At 41.6% G+C, this 25,000-nt stretch overlaps 2 protein-coding genes across 5 annotated transcripts in view; both read right to left on the reverse strand.

The window, feature by feature from the left end:
• LOC143298818 (TBC1 domain family member 1-like) overlaps positions 1-17,316 on the reverse strand; it is a 73,576-nt gene extending 56,260 nt beyond the window's left edge. For all 3 annotated transcript variants that reach the window (XM_076611806.1, XM_076611808.1, XM_076611805.1), the window contains exons 1-5: positions 16,591-17,316; positions 14,893-15,108; positions 3,605-3,892; positions 2,475-2,810; positions 1,182-1,397 (exon numbers count right to left, since the gene is read on the reverse strand). In XM_076611806.1, the coding sequence (XP_076467921.1) occupies positions 1,182-1,397; positions 2,475-2,810; positions 3,605-3,892; positions 14,893-15,108; positions 16,591-16,875 (1,341 nt within the window). In that variant the 5' untranslated portion in view covers positions 16,876-17,316. The remainder of the gene's footprint in view (positions 1-1,181; positions 1,398-2,474; positions 2,811-3,604; positions 3,893-14,892; positions 15,109-16,590) is intronic.
• A 3,354-nt stretch (positions 17,317-20,670) lies between these two features.
• The window catches only part of LOC143298693 (putative aarF domain-containing protein kinase 2), an 11,813-nt gene continuing 7,483 nt past the window's right edge, over positions 20,671-25,000 (reverse strand). For both annotated transcript variants that reach the window (XM_076611585.1, XM_076611586.1), the window contains exons 8-12: positions 24,613-24,714; positions 23,761-23,841; positions 23,226-23,396; positions 22,017-22,145; positions 20,671-21,833 (exon numbers count right to left, since the gene is read on the reverse strand). In XM_076611585.1, the coding sequence (XP_076467700.1) occupies positions 21,642-21,833; positions 22,017-22,145; positions 23,226-23,396; positions 23,761-23,841; positions 24,613-24,714 (675 nt within the window). In that variant the 3' untranslated portion in view covers positions 20,671-21,641. The remainder of the gene's footprint in view (positions 21,834-22,016; positions 22,146-23,225; positions 23,397-23,760; positions 23,842-24,612; positions 24,715-25,000) is intronic.

Genomic DNA, 25,000 nt, shown 5'->3' on the forward strand with positions numbered 1-25,000 from the left:
AAACTTTGCCCCACGAAGTAAAACCCCCAAATGACGAAAGTTTCAAGGTGTCAAAGTGTGCAAACTAATCCATAAATACTGTATCATATCAGTGTTTAAAGTACACAAATGTATACATACATAAATGAATAAATGAATAATTAAAAAGCTGTTGCCTGACCTGTGAGTAAGACCTTGAGAGCCTACCCGAAGTATGTGTAGAAGAACATTAAAGACCAAAGACACACAAGAGACACCACAACCATACATACACTGTGACCTGAGAGACATAGGGCGATTGTCCTTAAAGTGGCACTTCCCACCCCACCCTACCCACCTACACCCCAGCTCCTCCGCACACACACACATTACATGCCCTAAATTCTTTTCTTTTTTTTTTCTTTAAATAATATGAAATCCTCACAGTGTTAACGCCCCAAAAGGATGAAAGTATCATGTTTCAAAGAGGTGTCAAAGTGTGCAAAATGGTCCATAAACCTACAACACCAGCAACAGAATATTAACATAAAATGAGATAAAATAATACAAATTAACATGGAATGAAATAAAATAATACAAAAAGATGAAATACACATGAGAGACTTCTCAGCCACACCTTCACTACCCTGAGACACTGAGACAATGGTCCTTAAAGTTGCACCCAATCCCCCTGCCCCCCCCCAACCCCCCCCCCCCCCCCCCCCCCCCCACCACAAAAAGATAAAAGACACACATGAGGCTCTACAGCCACACCCAGACTACCTCAGAGACAAAGGCAATGTCCCTAAAGTTGTGCCCCCCCCCCCCCCCCCCACCCAACCCCACACATGCACATTACATGCCCTACATAAAAAAATATATTTAAAAAAAAAAACAACTTACAGCAAAAATCCCCTGACATAAGACACAAGCGACTCCACAGACACCCACACACTACCAGAAGGACAAAGAAAATGTCCTTAAAGTGACACATACCCTTCAAAGTTCAAACCCCACACACATTATATGCCATGAAAAAATAATCTATCCACAGTGTAAAAGACAAAAGACACACAAAAGATTCCATGGCCACACACACACAATCATACACACCGACACACACACAAACATACACACACACACACACAAACACCCATCCACACACCCACACACATGCACCCACACACAGCACCCACACACACCCATACACACCCACACGCTACCTGAGAGACAGAGGCGATGTCCTTGAAGTGACGCTCCATGATGGGCTGTTTGTTGTGCAGGGAGATCAGCCCGATGCACTGATGGCTGATCTGCAGCAGCATCACACAGGAGGCCCCCGAGGGGTGGGCCCCGCCCCCATCATCAAACACATCCTCCGTGCTCATTCCATGCTCTTCCACACTGTCCATGCTCTCCCCGCGTAGACTGCTCTGCTTCTGTCAACAGTGTGGCATCATTCCTTAGACATTTTTTTTGGTCTTTTTGGTCTCATTGTGTGTCGCTACAAGTTTTGCTCTTCGTGTGCTGCCATCTCTGTGTCAGTATGTATAACTATCCTGTAGTGTTTTTTCTATGGAAGTGTATCAATGGTTTGTTAAACTGCGTCAGTATATTTATCTGACTATTCTGTAGCATTTTTCTGTGTGTCTAGTCATTTGGATGACGATAAACTGAGATCCCATATGCAGCACACGCTTGCTGCACTGAAAAAGTAATCACTGCAACAAAAGGGTTGTCCCCTAACAAAATTCTGTAGAAAAAATTTACTCTGATAGGTACAAAAATATATATATATGTAATATATATATATATATATATATATATATATGCATGCACTCAAGGCCTGACTAAGCATATTGGGTTATGTTGCTGGGCAGGCATCTGCCTAGCAGATATGGTGTAGTGTGTATGGATTTATCTGAACGCAGTGATGTCTCTTTGAGAAACTGGAACTGTTGAAGCTGAATAGTGCAGTGGGTGGTGTATTATTTAAATCAGAAAGCAGATATTGAGAGGATCTGTCTGTATGCATAATCAGTACTGACTCAGAAAGATCAAGTTATAACCAGAAAGATCAAGTTATAACTTGTATTTACTGACAGAAAAAAGGCCTAAATTTTTTTTAAGAAAATGGTTATTACAAACAGTGACATGTTTCATTTCTATAAAACTGTGACATATTCGGTATAACATTGTCAACAGTTTGGGCATATTCTCAAGATCTGATGTCTATGCTTTCAAACGAGACACATTCAGTAAAACATTGTCAATCATTTCTGTTCTGTTAAGTTCTCTCAAGATCTAATGAATGTGTTTTCAATCGAGAGACACATCACAGTACAACAATATCTGTGTTTCTTAAGCTCTCTCAAGATCTGCTGGATGTGTTTTCAATTGAGACACATTCGGTACAACGCTATGGTGTTGTTTTTTCAAGTTCAGTCAAGTTCTGGAGGATGTGTTTTTCAGATTTACCCTAAAAAAATAAAATTAAAAATTAAAAAAGGTCTCACATCCAGAGTGACACTGTGGAAGCTGTGATGGTGATGCCCCAACTGAGCTTGTGGAGCCAGTGGCTGTCGATGCTGCTGCTGTTGCTGCAAAGGTCGCTGCTGATGGGCAGGGTGGTTGTGGTGATGGTGGTGGTGGTCAAACTCCAGTATGTTCTCAGAGGAGGAGCTCATCTCCCCACCACTGGCCAGGTCATCAGCACTGCTGTCGCCGCTCTCATCGGGGAAGTGTCCGGCATGGGAGGCGGCTACGTTGGCCCCGCGGCGAAGACGGTCCAGCTGGTCACCCAGGTTGTTTTCCATGATGCTCACCTCCTCGTCCAGAGAGGCCGGCAAGCTCTGAAACCCCCACATCAGCTTGGAACATCATGTGTGGGGGGGCCTGGGGGTGGGGGGTAAGCGTGCTGGTGGGCATGTAAGCATGTGTGGAGGGGTGTAAGAGTGCACATGCATGTGTGCAAGTGTGCATGCATATGTGTCTGTGTGCTTGCGTATGTGTGTGCATGCATGCATACATGTATATGTCTGACTGTCCGTCCCTCTCTCTTCAGTAGAAGAATAGAACCACATTCTAACAGACTGTGACTTAGGCAATACTTTTTTCCCCTCAACTCTTAACCCATATGGCTTACAATGCACCTAATATATGGTTAAAACCCAAGAAGTAGGGTACTTGTGGTGGAGAAAACAAGCTCACAAACCACAAACAGATTCACAAATTCAAGAACACACACACACACACACACACACACACACACACACACACACAAAGGTGACGCTATGTAACAGGATGGCAATGAGCCAGAATACGGCGTAAGGGAAAGGTTCTTCAGTTATATCACTGTTTTCTGAGAAAACCTGCTAAAGTAGGTCTGACTCTCAGAAGCCCACGTTTAGTGTCAGTTTTCAGTGAGCGACTTCACACACATACACAGACAACAACAAAAAAAGTTGCATATTCCATGCAGAGTATGGAGTGGACAGCATGAATCACGTAAATGACTTGCTCATCAATACACTTCCCTCCCGAGCTACAGAACAACTCTATATCCATGTGCCCTGTAACACACCTAATGTAAGGATAAAATCTGTCAAAATGCTTCCCACTAGAGCCACGGAACACTCCCCACTACCTTGATGCTGGCCCCACTGGCGTGCCTCTGCCGCCTCTCCTTCTCCCTCAGCTGCTTCATCCTCTGAGCCTCCTCCCATGCCATCAGTCGCTCCGCCAGAGCGTCCACTGCCTCCGAGGCCAGCTTGCGGCACTGCACCCTGGCCCGCCCCAGGTAGCGGATCTCAAAGGTGGCCTTGTCGTTCTCTGACAGGTCACTCCCTTCCCCCATGCTGCTGCTGCCACTGGCCGAGGAGGCAAGGTGAAGGTCGCGGGTCGCTTCCCTGATGCAGCTGAACAGCTCTGATATCTGCAACATCAAGAGTCATTGTGACAAACCGGTTTTTTGTTGCTGTTGTTGTTGTTGTTTTTTCCTCTTTTCTTTTCCTTTCTTTTCGAATGGAAAGTTGGGGAGAAGGAGGAGGGGAAGACAAGGAGTGTTTTGGACAGTTGGCGGTGTGGGGATGTAGAGGAGTGGTCGAAGAAGGAGACAGACAGGGTGGGTCAGTGGTGGATACAGCATGAAACTTGACATCTGTGAGATATGTCATGATCTCCAGTTTTGGCAGAGGTTAGTTTCTCAGTTTTACAATCATTCACTTGGAATGTTTGGTTATAGTATAGCAAATATGTTGTCGTCTCTCTTAACATTTGCTGAAAGTAATTCTAATGAGGGTCCAAAATTCTGTGGGTTGTTTTATTAAATCTGGGGGGTTGTGATAATCTTAAAGGAAAATCTTTACATATGAATGCATGACTTTTTCAGGGGGGGCAGGGGAGGGGGGGGATCAGGGGAGGAACGTATGTCTGCTTAAAATTCTGAATCAAAATTTAAAACTTGTGTTTCAGTTACTTCCCTTTGTGCTTTGTTTGGCACACTGGGAAATCAAAGCCAACACAGGTGATAACAATCTTTGCCACTACAGGACTCAGGAAAACATTTCAGTCTTGGGCACAAACCCTGACAGGAAACATTACAACTGAACAACAGGCTGCATGTGGTGACAGCTGATTATCCAGAAACCATTTATCTTTATTACAAAACCAAGAACAGACACGTGCGCGCACACACATGTGCAGGGTATGCATCTGTGGGTTCTCTCTCTCTCTCTCTCTCTCTCTCTCTCTCTCTCACACACACACACACACACAGGGTCATATATACACATTTGTACAAACACAGACATGCCTAGATACGCACATGCATGCATGTGCATGTGCCTCTCTCTCTCTCTCTCTCTCTCACACACACACACACACACACACACACACAATCATGCACACATGCACCAGTGTGATCAACAGCATGACTGTAAACAGCCATAAAGGAAGTCATTTCTGATATGTGAAAACAAATACTGCCCATGTAATTATAATCTCCTGGTATATAACAATGATGTATAATTATCCACTTAACAGCACTTTCAAAACAGGCCTATAAAAACTGCAGGACAACTGACCGTGAAAAAACACGTCTGGCAAATGTTCCAGGCAAACACAACAAAAGTTTTCGTTTCCTTCTCCCAGGAAGAAATCAAATACCAGTCCACGAGTGCCCGCACTGTGTGGCTCTCTCACAAGTTCTCAACACGCACCACTCACAGCACAGCGCTTACTTCTTGTGCAAGTTTCCTCCAGCTTTTATACTGACATTCATAGGCTGCTGGTCCACACAAAGACAGTGCTTGCTCGCGTGCACACACACACTCACATGTACACACACACACACACACACACATACAGAGAGAGACAGCAGGCACACACACACACACACACACACACACACACACAGATGCAGAAAGAGAACACACACACACACACACACACAGATGCAGAAAGAGAACACACACACACACACACACACACACACACACACACACACACACACACACACACACACACAAACAGGCTCGAGGGAAAAAAAGAGTGAGAGTGCGTAAGATGTGACAAAGCAGTAGAGAGGAAGTGGTTCAAACGACAAAGCTGACAAAGACTCCTCATAAACTCAAAAGTCCAGCCCTTGTTAAGCAAGGCGTTTATGGATGTGTGCAGTCTTTACCCAGGCATAATGACACAAATGAGAAACGTGCAAGCTATGATTGTCACAATACAGAAGATCAGAAATGAATAGAAAACTGTGCGCCTGCCTTAGCTCAGTTGGTTGAGAGCCATGCTCACATTTCGGTGGTTGCGAATCCTTCTCTTCTTCTGCGTTCGTGGGCTGCAACTCCCACGTTCACTTGTATACACACGAGTGGGCTTTTGCCATGTAGGCAGCCATGCCATGCTTTCGGGTGTGTGCATGCTGGGTATGATCTTGTGTTTCTATAACCCACTGAATGGTGACATGGATTACAGGATCTTTGACGTACGTATTTGATCTTCTGCTTGCATATACACACGAAGGGGGTTCAGGCACTAGCAGGTCTGCACATATGTTGACTTGGGAGATCGGAAAAATCTCCACCCTTAATACACCTGGCACCAGCCACTGAGATTCGAACCTGGGACCCTCAGATTGAAAGTCCAACACTTTAACCACTCGGCTATTGCACCCGTCGGTTGCAAGTTCAATTCATGGGCACATCAAATAAAAACTGGCGTTCTCACTGCCTGCCTTAGTGTGCAGGTGCTGATGTTCAGAGAACAGTAAGTGATGTTGGTGGGAGTGGCTAATTTTGTTTGATACTGAAAAATTTGTGGCCACTTAACTTAGATGTGTGTCTTAGTATTAAAAATAAAATAAAATAAATTAACCATCACGACCATCACCAATCCACCCCACCCCCACAAGAAGATTTTTTTTTTTTTTTTTTTTTAAAGAAAGAAAAAAAAAAGGTTGCCAAAATGCCAATACAGAAATCTTACAATATGGAATATGGAAATACTCTAGAAAATTCCAACAAAAGAAATACAATGGAGGGTCAGAAATTCAGGACATAGATCACAGACCACCAAAGCACAGAACACAGATCAGTATACATGTACAGGATAAGAGATGTAGACCATCAGAGTACGGGACACACATATATATCTGGATTCAAGAAAGGTGATCAGGATGCACAACAGAGAATCTGATGAAAAAAACACCTGCAGAACAAAAGGGTGTGGTACACAAACTACGTCAGTCTGGGAAATCAAACTTAAACGCAAAAAACGTAAGTATAGAAGACAACTTCTGTTGACATATGACTTGTCTGTGTTACGTTGTGTTGTCCACCAAAAGGTGTAACTTCACATTTTGTGGGTGTGTTTGGTGAGGACTGAACTGAACCCTCCTCTCACTGAACAGCTGTAACCCACTGGACCAGTGCTCCATCTTCTGACAATGCCACTTCATCATCACCATCACCAACTGACGACTGGCACGCGCCGTGCCGGGCTCTTGTCAAGCAGTTCCCTCTCTTAACGACCACCATCCTCCTATTATCTGGACAGCACAGCCCTTGCAGCCAGGAGTGATACGATCACGTACTAAGGACCTCACTACGGCTGGAGACTAAGGACTGATAAGTAAAGCACCTCTCCCACGTCATACTGGGTTTTCTCTGCTTTCCTTTCCTTTATCATTTTCCCCGCATTACTTGCCCCTGTTAACAGCCTGATAACACAATGCCCTCCTGGCCTGCCCCACATTGAAAGCTGCCTTCATCTCTGCTATGAGATCCCACTGCAGCAGCCTATTCGTACTCCCACCTGCCCACGCCACCCCCTTGGGTTTTTTTTACCCCAGCGTCAAATGTGGCTAACCCTGGGGTCTATGATTTTTGTTTGTTTTGTTTAGTTTTGCTTGTTGTTATTTTTTAATTGATTTACTCATTTATTTGTTGACAAATTCATGATTGATTTGGGTTGGGTCAGTTGGCTGCATGGTTCATTCGTTAATTTTCTTTTGACATCACAATCATTATTGTCACTGTCACCAACATAAGTTAAGGGCTTTCATCTACTATCTCCATCACAGTCATCAGCAACTGCTTCCTTATCTTCATCACCTACAAGAACATGAATGTCACTCTGCTATAACCATTCACTACTACAATAACAACACTGAGCAACAACTACCAATACCACTACCACCACTAGTACATCCACATTTACTTCTCTTAAAACTGTTATGGAGAGGGGTAGGGTGGGTGGGGTCAATGCATGCCAGCCCAGAACAAACCCCTTGATTTTTCAATAGTTTGATTAAAGCCATAGAAAGGTGGTAATTTCCAACTAGGGGTAAAGGGGTGGGTTGGGTGCATGGGGAATGCATGTCGCTGACTAGCCACAAATGACCTCTTGGGGTCATCCAATGACCTCAGGATAAAATCCAGCAGAGGAAAAGATAGTTTGAAACTGTTACACTGTTTCATAAACTGTTACACTGTGTTACATGGCGCACTTTCCTTGGACTGTGTTTAACAGTGTGTGGCATGGTCTAAACTATAAAACACACATCTTGGGCATGGTGGTGGTGGTGGGCAGTGGTGGATGGTGTGTGCGTGTAGGGGTGGAGGTGGAGTTAGAGGGTGGGGGATGGGTGTGGAGTGAGTGTGTGTGTGTGTGTGTGTGTGTGTGTGTGTGCATGTGTGTGTGTGTGTGCATGTGTGCGTGTGTGTGTATACACATGTGCATGTGTGTGCGTATGCGTGTTTGTGGTGTTCTTGCATGCATATATTATTTATACAGGCATATAATTATGTGAAAACTTCCTTGTAAAATTTATCCTCTACCAATTTTCAGGCATACATATATATACATATTTAAATCCAATTACACAATGCAGGTAAAACTAACACATGTGCACAAACGCCTGAGTGGTAGTATTGTGGTAAACCCCCTCACCTCCGTGGTAAACCCCCTCCCCTCCGTCCTTCCCCATACCCTGAAACACAACAATATCTTGATGTGTGTCTTATGAACTCTGGCTTGTTCTACTGCTGGCAAATTAACCCTTTGTCTGCTAAGCCAAATGAAAAATGTGAAATCACACTGACTGGAAATTTCTACCCATGCCTTATTCATAATGCACAGAAACATTCTCTTTTTAATACAAGAAACGAACAAGAATTTCCTTTTTTTAAAAGAAATGATTCTGAAGTAAATATGTCTTGTCAACTGAATTAGTAAGTGTCTGTTGTTTCTTTTAAAGGTTTATGTCATGGCTACAAATCCCACATTCACCAGCAGAGGGCTTTTACATGTATTTCAAATTTTAATCCTGTCAAAAGGCAACCATACTGACATTCCCATTTTGGGAATGTGCATACTGGGTATGTTCATGTTTCAATACCCCACCAAACACCCACATGACAGGATCTGTAACATATATATGTATTTGATCTTCTGCATGTATATACACACGGAGGACATAATGGCACTAGCAGGTCTGCATGTATGCTACCAGAGAGATCAGTAAAATTTCTACCCTTATCCCACCAAACACTAAAATCTGGGGTAGAACCCAGGACACTCAGAGGGAAGTTCTAATGCACTAACCACTCACCCACTGTGCCCCTCACTATGACAGTGTGAATGACATGACATGTTCAAGTGAAGACAAAAATATAATGACCTCAATTTTTTTTTTTTTTTTTTTTTTTTTTTTTTTTAATAAAGATCATGATAGCATGAAGATTATGTTCATTGGCCATTGCCTTGGAACTACTACTAATAATAGTCTAAATGCTATATTAATGTGGACCAGAGGCCTATCATCAATGCACGAGTTCTTTAATCAAGAAAGGGATGGCCTCACCACCTAACCTGTGCGTTATTCATAAGTGTACCGATAACAATAAGTAACATGCATGAGCCTGACACAGCTACTTAGTATTCAATCACTCCTGTACACATGAAAGTCTTGATTATCAATGCCGATTCATTCACATTACTGCCGTTCCTTAAGTCAACTAGATACTTACCCAAACACACACAAGCATGTGCGTGTACACATGCACAAAAAGGTGTGAATAAATTATTTCTTCAGTGAACTGTTCTGTATCTATCTTATCCTGTTATATCCTGTCATGATATCTGCCTCTTTCTTCTCACTATTTAAAGTATTTTATGCATGTATGCGTGCGCACACACACAAACACACACAAAACCGCACACATTGAGACGCACACACACACACACACACACACACACACACACACACACATACACGCAAGCATGCACACACACACAAACACACAGTGAGACACAGTCACACACACACACACACACACACACACACACAACGCCCAACCTTCCATAAGAACAAACTCCTTCTTCAACCCTCTACCTCCCCACCCACACACACACGCACATAAATGATACATTGATTTTTCAATAACGAACAGGAAAGGAGCAAAAGCCGAAGAGCCACGAGCCACTGCCTGGGAAATAATCTGCAAAGTATTCATTGGTGGGACTGCCTCCATTACCTGCCATGGGAGATGGTTAACTTGTCTGCTGCTATTTGTGTCCTCATCAAACAAACCAATATGGCAGCACTGAAGATCTTGAAGACATGGGAATACACACTCCAAGGAAAGAGAGAGAAACACAGAACAAAGCATTGCCCACATTCAGTTTCAGGGAGGTGCAAAAGCATGCTGACTAATCCATACAAGCTACATGTTTTCTTTAAAAAACAATAATAAATCTTTTTAATAGGGGAGCTGATGCCTGACCTACATATAGACTAAACGCACTGGTCAGGCCTTGGATTCAATAAGACTGAGAACTGTCAAAATATCTGTACATTCTTAATATACTGGCAATGTTACTGGTCAGTCACTTGGTTATAAAGAATGGGAACGAAATATACAATGAGAAACTGCAGAGGGACCACCAAATGACCAAGTATTATCAACATCCAATTCCATAAAACTGAGGACTGTCAAAAAATCTGAACATTTTTTAATACACTGGCACTATTTGTTATCATTCCCTTGCCAGAAAATTATAATGAATAGGGTTGAATTCACTGACAAAGAGAAATGACAGATGGACCAACACAGTACAGAGTATTCTCAACATCAAATTCCACAAGAAAGAGAACTATCAAAAACAAATATTTTTTAATCAACTGACAATGTTTAGCAAACATCCACTTGCTTAGGCTGGCCAGGCAGAGGTCTTCTGTAAAAGGCTCTGTAATCTGAAAAAAGGCTCTGTAGTCTTCTGCCAAAGGCTCTCTAGTCTGTCAAAGGCCCTATGGTCCACACAGACTCCTTACAGTGCAAATACTGACGCAAGGTTGCCAAATTGCACAGCAGTCCACATACTGCATACAGTATACCATAACGACATGTTAAAGGTTGCCTAATTGGCTGTGGAGTGACCATTCAGCACATACCCATCAACGGCCCTCACAGCCAAACATCCACCTGGGGACAGAAAATCAATGAATAACGGCAGCAGCAGCTTACCTCCTCAGGCCAAACAGAGAAACATGAGCATGCTGCCTTTGCAGGACACCACCTTCCCCTCCCTTCTTCCCAGAGAGACAATGAAGACTCTGTATCCAAAAATACTGTATCCACCTCATCATTGGCATAACTGCCTGACCTGCCCCAGTACTGAGTCTTCATCTTTTTCAATGTTTGTGGGCTGCAACTCCCACATTCAAAACTTATTATACTTGTACAAGTGGGCTTTTACATGTATGACTGTTTTTACCCCCACCATGTACACAGTCATACTCCCTTTTCAGGGGGCGAGTTGAGTCTGCAAAAATGTATGGGCAATTCAGAGGTCTCCAAGTCCAAGAGCAGGCTGAGAGAATATTACTTTTATTAGCTTCTCACTACTAGTCACTTCTGTGGATGCGGAACATAAAGATGTGTCCTATGTGGTGAGGAGATTATTGGGACATGGCAGCCTGACAGTAACAATCAGGGCTGTAACTGAACCAATGGCACACCTTAGTTGTGAACACTGCAACTGAACCACAGACACATGCCACACAGTGGTGGTGTTACTCCGCTGACACCATACAGTTCTTTTGCGTTGCCATCCTGAACCCCTTACACATTACCCAGTTCAGCTGTCATTCTACACCAGTGACACACCATACATGATACAGTTTCAGCATGTCATTGTGAATCCATGATTCATCAATCACTATAGATCTATAAGCACCATAAAGATCTGTCATTATTTTCTGAGATGCTCACATACCAAACGGTTCAAAAGGTTGTCAATGAAACCACTGACATACTGTAACTGGTTGCCAATCTGTACTGCTGATTTATAATATTGTTCCAGTTCCATTATACGTTTTTAAACTACCAACACATCATGCAGTTCCAAATGTCATTGTTTACAATGACTACAGGATTTACTCTGGAAAACACCAGTGACTAAAAAGAGGCAGCGCTTAATTCTTTCTTTTAAGTATATAGATAGATAATAGATAGATAGATAGATATCTTGACAGACAAAGAGAAAATTTTGAGACACACACACACACACACACACACACACACATACACACACACACTTAAACACACACATGAACTGATCAAGTACAAAAAGTTTTTAAAATGTTTCCCCTTTCCATCTCACTTAAAAACAAAAACAAAAAGAAAGCATAAACGCAAGCACAAGAACCATAAAAATAATGGCCCTTGAGAAATTTGTGCAGTGTCTGAGTGGAGAGACAAGCGAAAGGGCATATATGCATAAAAGACAACAGAACTGTACAGCCCAGGTCAACCATTACCTTTTGTTCACTGCAGAATTAGGTTATACCCTGGGGGAGAATGGGGACACAGAAGAACAAAAACAGAGGTCATGGTCCAGTGAATGTTCACTGTTTGCATGGGTAATGTTAAGTTTTCCTTGACTGGGTAGAGGTGAGTGATGCAGATAAGTGGGATGAGGGAAACTCAAAAACAGCATTGAAGAAGCAGAGACCATCTCCTAGAACCACTTGAACTGTTATCAACTGCAGCCTGTAGAACTGCTGACCTAAACTTCAACACCTATGCCAGTGGCACTGTGTAAATTTGTCACTTTTGCTAGGGAGGAGACACCAAAACCTATCACAATGGCTCAAAAATCAAAAGAAAGCTTATAGTAAATGGCAGATATGCCCAAAAACAGAATATTACTGCCAAAATGTCACTGGTATTAGTGGTAAAAATGGTCATACACTTAAAAGCCCACTTGTGCATATGAATGAATGTGGGAGTTGCAGTCTGCAAACAAATAAGAAAAAAACTGTAAGGCTGATAATAATGTACTCATATTTATCTATCTATATAATATACATGTATTTATTCTCTCTCTCTCTCTCTCTCTCTCTCTATATATATATATATATATATATATATATATATATATATCAAGCCCACAAAGCATGAGAAGCTGACTATAGGATGGTGACATAAGTCAGAGAGACAGTGTAAGAGCTAAAAATAAAAGTGACTGTCATATACAAACACAAAACATGCATGTGCACATATCCACACACTAATTCTCACTGATACATGATGTAAACACAGATAAAATGCGGTCAATAACACACATTCAAGCTTGTAAGCACAAAATGTCTGCATGTGCAAATAAAAGAGGACACAAACAAACATGTGGATGTTAATGCATGCTTGCACAAGCACACACACCCCGACACATATGCATATATATATATACATGCACATGTCAACGTACACACACATATGTAACACACACACACACACACACACACGCACACACACCATTCCTTTTATTATTGTGATATATTCATAATGTGACGTTGATAAATGATTCAAAGATCCACCTGAAAACATATAATTAATTATGAGAAAGCTCAGTAAAAACACCTCAAAAACATGAACACTCACATCAAACAACAAATACATTCAATAATCAAAAGCATCTGTGTATAACCTAGTATAAGTGAACATGACCACACATATGTATGGGGATGTCAAACAACACTCCAGTTCCCTAAGCAGAAGGAGTCAATCACAATCATGTAGATGTCAAGACAGGGCAAAGTCACACTCTCGGGTAAGGATCGCCCAGGTAGACAGCTTTTTAACCATGAATTATTCATGCTTCCTCCCTGACCAAAACAACAACCTCAAACTCCAACCCTTCCAAAAGCAGTCTCCTCCCATCTTCACTGTCAATATCCACAGGTGCCATTATACTATTACTGATAATGTATGTACAGTGTGTGACGGGCATGTGACAGACATGCCACAGGTACGTCATTGTCAGCATCAATCACCTATGCCATGTCATAAAAAAAAGTCAGGAGTGTGTATTTCCCACTCTGTATGGAAATAAAGAGAGAGGGAGCAGGGTAGAGCGATAGAGAGAGAGAGAAAGAGAGAGAGAGGAGAGAGAGAGAGAATGGACATATCTGTTCATCTTAGAAAACATGCAATTACAATACTGACACAGAAGAAAGACACACACACACACACACACACACACACACACACACACACACACACTGACACAGAAGAAAGACAAACACACACACACACACACACACACACACACACACACACACACTGACAGAGACAAAAGGAAGCTGTACATCAGGCTGTTTGATCAGTATCTGGTGAGCACAATAAACTAAGTAGCTAATCAAACAATAAACATAATTCTATTTTCTTTACCAAGTAAAAGCTAGTTACCAAGTAAAAGCTAGTTACATTTTCTTTTAGTTAAAACTTGTGTGGAAAATTTTGTATACAAGTAAATCACAATGAAGTAATACAATAAATATTTCTTTTTATTCATCAAACTTAATTCATGGGGGGAAAATTCACAAATATGAAAAGCGATACAGATGATTCAATAACAAAAGCACTACATTTCCATACCCAGCATCTGTGAAGTCTCTGGTTCTAATCTTCATACAGCTTGATGTACTATGGGTGTTTTTCCCTTTTCTGATCTCCCAGTGTAAATGGCTTCACATACATAGCGAAAACTCACTTACAAAATGAAAACTGACTTAAAGCATGAAAATTGACTTAAAGAGAAAGTGAACATGGGAACTGATGGCTGCAGTGGCATCACAGACCATGAACAATAACTGGTACTCATATGTGTACCTAGGCCAAATGCAATTTGTTTACTGTTGTTTTGGTCTTCCATAAATTTATTACTGCCACCAGAGGTGGCCATGCTGTCATTCTTGTTTTGTTATGTTTTAGTTTTTTGTTTGTTTATTTGTTAGCCTTGTGTATTACTCCACCCTTTCTGTCAGATCTGTTTCATGAAAACACAAACTTGTATCTAAACCTTCAGTTAATCAATTTCTTCACCAAAAATGCCTACTGCATACTTCATATTACTTGTACTTACAGTGTTATCTGACGTCGCCAAGTACACATGACATATATAGTCAGTTCCCAACTGAGTACGTGTGAGGTAGGCGAAACAACGTGGGTCCTGATGCAGACGAGCAAAACGGGACAGCCCCTGCAAATGATGCTCAAGGATGGTCTCCCCTGTCTCCTGACCTGAAGGATCCCGTCCTTTGGCTCGCAGGAATCCGTCACTCCCTACTTCGACATTCACCTGGTCACATACATTAACAATGAATAATCAGAAAAACGTTATGATGTTGAAAAAAAATCTTTTTTGAAGACAATAGTTTAGCATAAGTTTTTGATAACCATCATCTTCATCAGCCAAGATCTAACTAAAGATGGTTATAAAAACAGTTTCAGTTTCTCAAGGAGGCATCACTGCATTCTAACAAATCCATATTATATACTACACTACATCTGCTGGGCAGATGCCTGAGAGCAGCAAAACCCAACACACTGGTCAGGCCTCGAGTGGATTTCTTCTACAGAATTTTGCCATAGGTTCTTTTTCAATGCATTGAATGTCTGCTGCACATGTATACAGGACCTCGGTTTAATTTCTCATCCGAATGATTAGCTGCTCAGTTTGATTTTCCAGTCAAACTCGGGAGAATGGGTGAGAATGGGACTCAACCCTGACAAGATAAGATGTGTTTATTTCCCATGGGGACCCTCACAGACGCTGTATTGGCAGCTAAGCATCTTAACCATTCTGCCACCTTGCTTGAATACAAATGAAAATATTCTTTGGTCTGCAGAACATGAATAACTTAGCTGCTGTTTTTCTTGTTTATAGATTATAACTAGTTCCAACCACACACTGTACCTTCTTTGTGGATGACAAAAAGAAAAGCACTTGTGTGATGACCTGCTTGAATTATCTAAATCTGGTATTGTCGCTTTTTTTCCTTTTCGTTTTTTTAATCTAATCAAGTTTTCTTCCGAATCAAAAGGTTTTCTTTCAAAGTAAAATTTCAGTTTCACTCTGTGGTATGAGGTGGAATAAAAACTCAAGGAAATATGCATACAGCTTGTGAGAATGACAAAAGCAGACTCTGCAGACCACTACTTTCCTTTTCTTCTGTTTGACAAAGTCAAGACCTGTTTTGATTTTGTTTTTTCTGACAGGTTATTTCTGATTCTGCGTTTCAAATTTAAATCAGCTGTACATCACTAATTGAGTACAGAATATGAACAGGCACTGACACTAGTGACAGTTACAGGCAGTCAGAGATTTAGTTCTGAAATGGAATGGACAGGTGACACTGATCAATATAGTCTAAGCCACCAGACTTTGGTTAAAAAGGACAAGGAACAAATGTTGTGCCTTTCATTATTTTAGACACCCAATATCGTTTTGCACAATCCTTTGTGCATATATATATGCTATGTGTACTGTATCAATAAACATTGCAGTACAGAGACCTACACACACACACACACACACTCAACTGCCAAATAAGAAAATCTTGCTTTATAACTTTCTACATGGCTTTTATTATACAGTTCCATTTGTATTGGTTGTCCAAGTTATAAAAAAAATAAATAAATAAATAATGTGAAATCCCATACACTATGAATGATAATGTGACTATGGGACAGATTTCTAATGGACTCTGACACTCAGTGGCAGAAGCAAACTATGATGAATTTTCTTCTTTTTTCTCACCATCATGGATTGTTTGCTTACCTCTTTGATGCCGTCCCTTTTCCGCTTGACCTCTGCCATAACCCAGGGCTGCAGGCTCTGGGTGTACAGACGATGCATGAGAGCAGAGCCCAGATACCACACAGTGAACGTCTGTTTCTTCCACCCAACCTCTGTCCCTTCCTCTCTTGCACCTTCGCTTTCTGACACACTGCTGAACGATTCGGAGTTTTCCATTTTGCATTTGGTGTCAATCCCAGCAACGCTATCCGCATGTGCAGTTTTCGTGGTCTCTTCACATACATTTTCTGCTTCCTTCGTCTCCATTTTGAATGAGAGCAGACGAACAATCCCGACAACCCACGACCGAATTAAAAAACAATAACAAAAAGCCCAATCTTTTTCCGGGTCACCTGATGATTACTATCTTCGTCTGCTCGAAGAAAAGACCTGTCCCGTGCACTTCTCCTCTCCCTTTGCTCAACACATACAATCTTTGTTGTCGCTTAGCTGTCAAGTGTCATGCACCATATCTAACACATTGGCCACTGCCAATGCAAGGTGAGAGCAACACAGTCTGTGGTCCCCATTCCATTGTCTGATTTTCTGGCAGTCCCACAGTCAGATTACATGCCAGTTGCATGCCATTGCCTGCCACTTAAACACCAGCGTAGCAAAGATTCGGAAAAGGTAAGAATCGCACGGCAACTAGTTACTCTGTTGTCTAAAAAAGATAGCTTGTGGCATGCACATTAGCCTGATCGCCCTCGTGTTTTTCTGGATGACGTCATCGTCTTTTTTGACAGGAGAGTGCAGGGTGGGCGAGGAAAGGATGAGACTGAGGGGGCAAATGGGGGCGTGGCGAAGGTCAAAAAAGTTAAAGTGCAAATTTTAATGGAGTTTATGCGTCTGTTCGGGGAACAGGGTGAAAGTGGCACATTATGATATCGGGCCAAACCCAAACCCGTAGATGAATAATACTGAAAAGAATCAATATCAGGTTTATCTGTTGGTGATAAAGACACTTGCAAAACAGATCATTAGCACAAGAACAGGACATGATTCGGCTAAGAATAAGTTTTATATTTCTTTGTCCTTGTAAACATTCCTTTTTAAGAATACTGGGATTTCAAACACGGCTGGACTAAGTTGCTAATTTTGTGTGAAGTAATGATAAACTGCGATGAATAGGACAGAAAAGTACCATCCCATGCGTGTAATCAGTGTTCCGGCAGTACAATGTACGTCCAAGCAACGAAGCATGCTGGCGAATATTTAGCGTGTTCCTAAATTAATCTTGTTGATCGACTGCACCTACCCACCAATAAAAGACCGCTCATCGAAGGCCGCGTGGCCGGCCGGGTTTTACTTGTTTGTTTGAGGATGCATCAATTAAGGGGCAGAGTTTCAGTTTCAGTTTCTCAAAAGGCGTCACTGCGTTCGGACAAACACCCGCTACACCACATCTGCTACTAGACAGATGTCTGACAGCAACATAACCTAACGCGTTTATCAGGCCTTGAGTGCATGCTTTTTGATTTTCCAGTCAAACTTGGGAGAAAGGGCGGGAGCGGGATTCGAACCAACACCCTCACGAACTCTCTGTATTGGCAGCTGATCGAGCGCCTTAACCATTCTGCCATCTTCCTCATTAAAGGGAGAGAAATCCATGCAAATAATCTGATTTTGAAATAGGATTTCACTCCCATTGCACAGCACGTTCTCTCGTTCTATCGGACCTCTGTGTGTGTGTGTGTGTGTGTGTGTGTGTGAATGACAAACAATGACAGAGACAGACAGGAAGTTAATTGGAAAAAGTGTCAAGTCTGAATAACAAAATATAGTTTTTCTTTTTTGTGTCACATCTTACACTTCTGACAGTGTCAGTGCTGTGTTTGTGTCACATCACACACTTCTGGCAATATCAGTGCTGTGCTTTTTTCACATCATACATTAAATTTTCTGGCAATAACAGTGCTTTTTTTGTCGCATCATAACATTTGTGTCACATCATCCACTTCTGACAGTGTCGGTGCTGTGCTTTTCTCACATCATACATTTCTGGCAGTAACAGTGCTGTGCTTTTCTAATGTCATACAGTTTGTGTCTCATCATACACTTCTCACAAAGTCAGTGCCGTTTAACGTTTGTGGAATATCATACAGTTTGTGTCATATCATACAATTCTGGCAGTGTCATAGCTGTGTTTGTATCACATCATACACTTCTTATATGCTGTTTAGATGACATTGTACAGTCTGTGTCACATAATACTCTTCTGGCAGTGTCAGTGCTGCATTTGTCAAGTCATACATTTCAGGCAGTGACAATGCTCTTTGTGCTGCATCATACACACCACATCATACATTTCTCATTGAGTTGGTGCTGTTTGTGTCACATCATACACTTCTGGCAGTGTCAGTGCTGTGTTTGTGTCTCATCATACACTTCTGGTAGTGTCAGTGCTGCGTTTGTGTCTCATCATACACTTCTGGCAGTGTCAGTACTGTGTTTGTGTCACATCATACACTTCTGGTAGTGTCGGTGCTGTGTTTGTGTCACATCATACACTTCTGACAGTGTCAGTGCTGTTTGTGTAACATCATATACTTTGTGTCATATCATACAATTCTAGCAGTGCCATTGCTGTTTGTCACGTCATACATTCACTGCAGTGTCAGTGCTGTTTGAGTCATATCATACATTTCTGGCAGTGTCAGTGATATGTTTGCGCCACATTATACAATTCTGTCAGTGTCAGTCCTGTGTGTCATGTTATAATTTCTGGAAATGTCAGTGCTGCGTTTGTGTCATGTCATACACTTCTGGCAGTGTCAGTGCTGTGTTTGAGTTACACACTGGTGATGTCCACACTGTGTTTGTCTCATGTCATACACTTCTGGCAGTGTCAATGGTGTGTTTGTGTCACATTATACATTTCTGGCATTGTCAGCAGTGTGTTTGTCATGTCATACACCTCTAGCTGTGTGTGTCAGTGGTGTGTCTATGTCAGATCATACATTTCTGGTAGTGTTGTGTCTTTGGTAAACTGTATACTTTTGTCAGTGTCACACTGTGTACATATGTCAGAGTCAATATCATGTCATATCATTATTATACCCTTGTGTCAATACCACATCCCTGTCACATCTCAACATCATACACTGGAGAGAACTTTGTGCAGTGTTCATTTATTTTGCAAACAAAAACATCTACATGGTTCTCATGCAAGTTGGGTACAAATTCTCACTCCAGCAGAAACATGAACATACAGGAATTACCAACATAAAAGAGAAAGTAGAAGCAAAAGCAGCTGGCTGTGAAGTAGAGGGAAAAAAAAACAACAACCCATAATTATAATATATGGGACACTATGAAATAACAGCTCAATCTTTTCTTAGATTTGCTTTCTTTGTGATCAGAAAAAAGGTATAACATAAAATGATACAACAGATTGTCATACAACCAGAAACTGATGTCATCCAGTACAATGCATCACAATGTATTTTGACTGAAAAGAAACCGTACACTACACACACACATGCCTGCATGCACGTATGCTTCTACATGTAAAATAAACATGCAGGATATAATGAAAACACAATCACAAACAGTGCACAGACAAGCAACATGTCAGGGAAAACAATGTTACATATTTTTAAGTGGGGGCAACATTTTCAGGAGTTGATTTTGAGAGTGATTTGTTTGTTTTGTGTGTGTGTGTTTTTGCTTTTCAGGATGAAGCAAACTGAACATTATCATGACACAATTCATACAACAGAAAATTCTAAACTGAAGGAGCTGCAAAAGAAAAGGAAAATTGTCTATAGATTTTCGCTGCAAGATGTGAGACATTCAGTGATTCATTTTCAAGTCAGATGAGGAGGGAAGCTCTTTTGATACTGTTGTGGACAGAGAATTCAGAAACGTACACAGGCCTTTGGACACAATACAGATGGCAGATGAAAAGGGTATAGGGGAGGGAGTGTGGAGGGTGGTGGCAGGGTCGTGTTTCGGTCTTGCAGCACAGCTGTAACTCTTTGGAGTTTGTCAAGATAATGACTGGAACAGTCTGACAAAAGTGAGTCCAGCTTAGAGAAGAGAAATGCAGAATTATTTATAAAAAAAAATTAAAATAAAAAAAATCATCTCACCCTCCCACCTTTTTCCTTCAAGGTTTTTGCATCTTCTTTGTTAAAAGAAAAAATCAATGCTCTTATAAGTGCAAAACCACCCCAAGAATACAAATAAAATAAACATAAACAAACAAACAAGCAACAATTTAAGAGCACTGAATACACAGCAACAATGTGTGTACAGTGTCTCTTACTCCATTATAACATCATCAATTTCGTCTTCTTGCCTACCCAAACAGCCACAGTCAAACCGCCAGGTCTGGTGCGGACTTACTGGGTGCGTCTCTTGTCAGTCGGATGTTGCTGGATTTTTGTGTGCATGTAGTTGTCTGAAACTGAATTTCTGCTGCATGATACAGTGCATGGATCTAAGCAATGGATAAAGCAAGAAGAGTTGTGATGGATAAACTGGATGGAGTGCATAAAAGTGACTGTATGGTGAATCCATATTTGTTTTGTTGTTGTTGTTTTTATAAACAAATTCATCTGTCATCATCAACAATCAAATTTATCTGTCATCATCAACAATCATGAGATGTTGCTGTTGTAAATTCATCCTTCATCTTCAACAATAAAGAGACACAAAATTTTGTTGTTGTTTTAAATTCATCTATCATCATTAACAATGAAGACAACATTTTTATCAATGAATTCATCTATCACTGTCAATAATCAAGAGAGATTGTTGTTTATAGTTCATCTATTATCATCAACAATAAAGAGACATTTAATATTTTTGTTGTTGTAAATTCACCTATTATCATCAACAATGAAGAAACATTCAATAATGCTCTGTTGTACATTCAACAGTGCTGTCTTGTGTGTCAACAAGACTGAACAGGATTGGAATGAGAGCAAAAACTGCCACTGCAGCCCATAGCAGAAAAAAAACTAGACTGGAATAACGAAAAAAAAAACAGCTGCAAGCGATATCGTGGTCGTCTTGGGGACTAGAAGCTAGCCTCGGAAGACCTCACCCAGCAGCACGGAGCTGGCTTTGCTAAGGATGTCCAGGTGAGGATCCAGGGATCGGCCCAGTCCCTCCACAATCCCCATGGCCAGGATGATGGTGGCAAAGTTGGACTCCAGCTGGATGTGATGGCGACTCAGCATCGAGAACAAGTCCGACATCAGCGCCGACACTTTGAGCTGGGAGTCAGAGAAAAGAAGTTATATGTATGTGTGTGTGTGACAGAGAGAAACAAGTGCCTGCACACACATGTAACAGATTGTACACAAACACTTCAGTATGCACATGCTCTTACTAACACACACACACAAAGACACACACACACACACACACACACACACACACACACACACAGAGCTGACCTTGGACAACTGCAGTGTAGTGTCCCTGGCAGTGTTGACCAGGTGCGCCATGTCACGCCTGAAAGCCTCAGGGTCCTTGCACTGCATGTGATGGGACTTCTCCAGAAACAGGTCAGCCACCACCTCTCCCTGAAACCATCTGCTGCCGTCACATTACGCTCAACACTAAGGAAGCAAGGTGACAGAATGGTTAAGACGCTTATCTGCCAGTACAGTGTCTGTGAGGGTCCAGGTCTGAATCCCAGTCTCGCCCTTTCTCCAAAGTTTGACTGGAAAATCAAACTGAGCATCTGATCATTTGGATGAGATGATAAACTGAGGTCCCATGTGCAGCATACACTTGGGGCATTGAGAAAGAAGCCATGGCAACATAAGTGTTGTCCTCTGGCAAAATTCTGTAGAAGAAATCCACTCTGACAGGTACACACATATATGTGCATGAAGTCAAGGCCCGACTAACACTTTGGGTTATGCTGCTGTCAAGCATCTGCCTAGCAGACCTTGTTTAGTGCACATATATGGATTTGGCCAATTACAGTGATGCTTCCTTGAGAAACTGAAACTGAACCTAAACCAAACCACCTGTTTAACTAGATGAAACCATCAGTGGTGGGAGTCTTGCTTTATTATAATGGCATGGACAGGGGTTAACTGACTGGCCTTTTGGGGCAGTGGCCTAGTGGTAAAGCGCCGAACAAGGAACTGAGTGTGCACAGGTTCAAGTCCCACATACAGACTGGGATTTTTACTCCTACCTCCACTAACATCTTGAGTGGTGGTCTTCATGCTAGTCATTGAATGAGATGATGCACCGAGGTCCTGTGTACAGCATGCACTGAGAACACATAAAAGAACCCACAACAACAAATGGGTTGTCACTAGGAAATTGCTGTAGAAAAACCCACTTTAATTAGTAAAACAAACACACCTGTAGTCAGAAAAAAGAATGAAAAACCTGGGTGGCAATGCACTGTGGTGACATGCTCTGGAGAGCAACTCGAATTACATTGATAGATGTCAATGCATATGTGTATAGATATATATATAAATATATATATATATATATATATGTGTGTGTGTGTGTGTGTGTGTGTGTGTGTGTGTGTGTGTGTGTGTGTGTGTTTGAACATGTGGTTGTGTTTGTATGCTAGCACATATAAACAGAGAACTAAGAAAAAAATCAATGCACACCGAGTGAAGCAGACAAACCTGGCCTTTGACGACAGCTGTGAAGACCTGCTGAAACTTGACCCGGTCGTCCTGTTCCAGGCTGGCTGTAATCCCACAATCCAACAGAACGAGGCGAACCGGACAGTCCTTGTGAGCAACAGTTGTCATGACAACATCACCGATGTCTACCATCACAAGGCTGTCTTCTGTCTGTGAGGAAAAAAAGAGTGCCTCTAAGTTCAGGTCAGTGGTTTGATCTAATTTCTTCATGACTGATGATATTTCTCTCAAAACAAAGTATGGCTGTCTACATGACCTCCTATGTCAAAATATGTGCTGACCTGCTAGTGCTGTTTACAAAGAATACACACATTAAAGATCCTCTAATCCATGTCAGCATTCAGTGGGTTATGGAAACACAAACATACCTAGCATGCATACAGCTGAAAACAGAGTATTGGCTGCCTACATGGCAGGGTAAAAACAGTCGTACATGGAAAAAGCCTACTTGTAAATACAAATAAACATAAAAGAAGGCACTCACGAACGCAGAATACCAAAAATCACCCATTACCTGTTGTGTGAAGGCGTCAGCGTTCTGCACCAGGATGTTCCCAGGGTGAAGGTCACCATGAACAAAGTTCTTCACAAACACCTGCACACCACAACAACAAATACCTGAACACAACCAGAATAAACAGCTGAAAACACCACCACCAGCAACAACAACAAAAAAGAAAGAAAAAACAGTATCAGTGAGCCTGGGTGTGAATGAAAGGATGGCAGAAGAAGTAGAAGAGTGGGGCAAAGGGCAATGAGGTTATGACCCTTAAAGTTGGGTCTGAAAGGAGAGACTGCTGTTTTTTAAAAGCCAGCACAAAATATGTTTGACTGTTTGTGTGCAAGCACATGTGTGCCTATGTATCCTAGCTATTCTTACAGGAGTGAGAAACAATGATGTGTGTCAATACGTGTGTGTTTGCACATGTGTGCTATGTATTCCAGCTATTCTTACAAAAGTGAAAAGACAATAGTGTGTGTTCATACTTTTGTGTGCAAGCACATGTGTGCCCTTGTATCCCAGCTATTTGTACACGAAAGACAGAATGACACATGTGCATGTTTTTGTGCAGCACTTGTGTGTCTATGTAACCCAGCAAAACCTACATGAGTGAGACACAGAGAGCAGAGAGGTGTGTATCATTAGTGTGTGTTCAAGCACAAGTGCACCAATGCATATTAGCTACTTTCACATGAGAAAGAGAATGGTGTTTGTGTGCAAGCATGTACGACTATGCATCCCATTTGTACATACATGAGTGAAATACAGAGCAGTGTGTATCATGTGTGTGTTTGTGTGCACACACATATACCCCTATATATGTAGTTCATGTGAAGGCCTGTGGGCAATTACAATGATACTGACCATCTGCAGCAAGGCATCAACACCTAAATCAGCCAGTTTTTCTTTCAGTCCAGGACAGACCTTCTCCTCACTTGGAATAAAATCACTGATGGGTTGACCCTCCTGAAAATACAGTCAACCTGAATTAATCAGATGTTGCAGCCCACATAAAATCCGATGTTTAAAACCTGTACACAAATGTATTATTTACAGACAACAGGCATACCATAACGCAACATACATTTTGTATAACAAACATTCCTCACAGATAACAAACACCTGAAAGACATTGTGTGTAAATACAAGTTTCTGTTACAAGTGAGTTGGTCTTCACTTTCTGTGCCAAACTGTTACAAGCATCAGAAAGGCAGTTATCCAACACAAAAATTCAGAAATGACAACATACACA

This window comes from Babylonia areolata, chromosome 24 (assembly GCF_041734735.1).
Source record: "Babylonia areolata isolate BAREFJ2019XMU chromosome 24, ASM4173473v1, whole genome shotgun sequence".
NCBI classification, from domain to species: domain Eukaryota; kingdom Metazoa; phylum Mollusca; class Gastropoda; order Neogastropoda; family Buccinidae; genus Babylonia; species Babylonia areolata.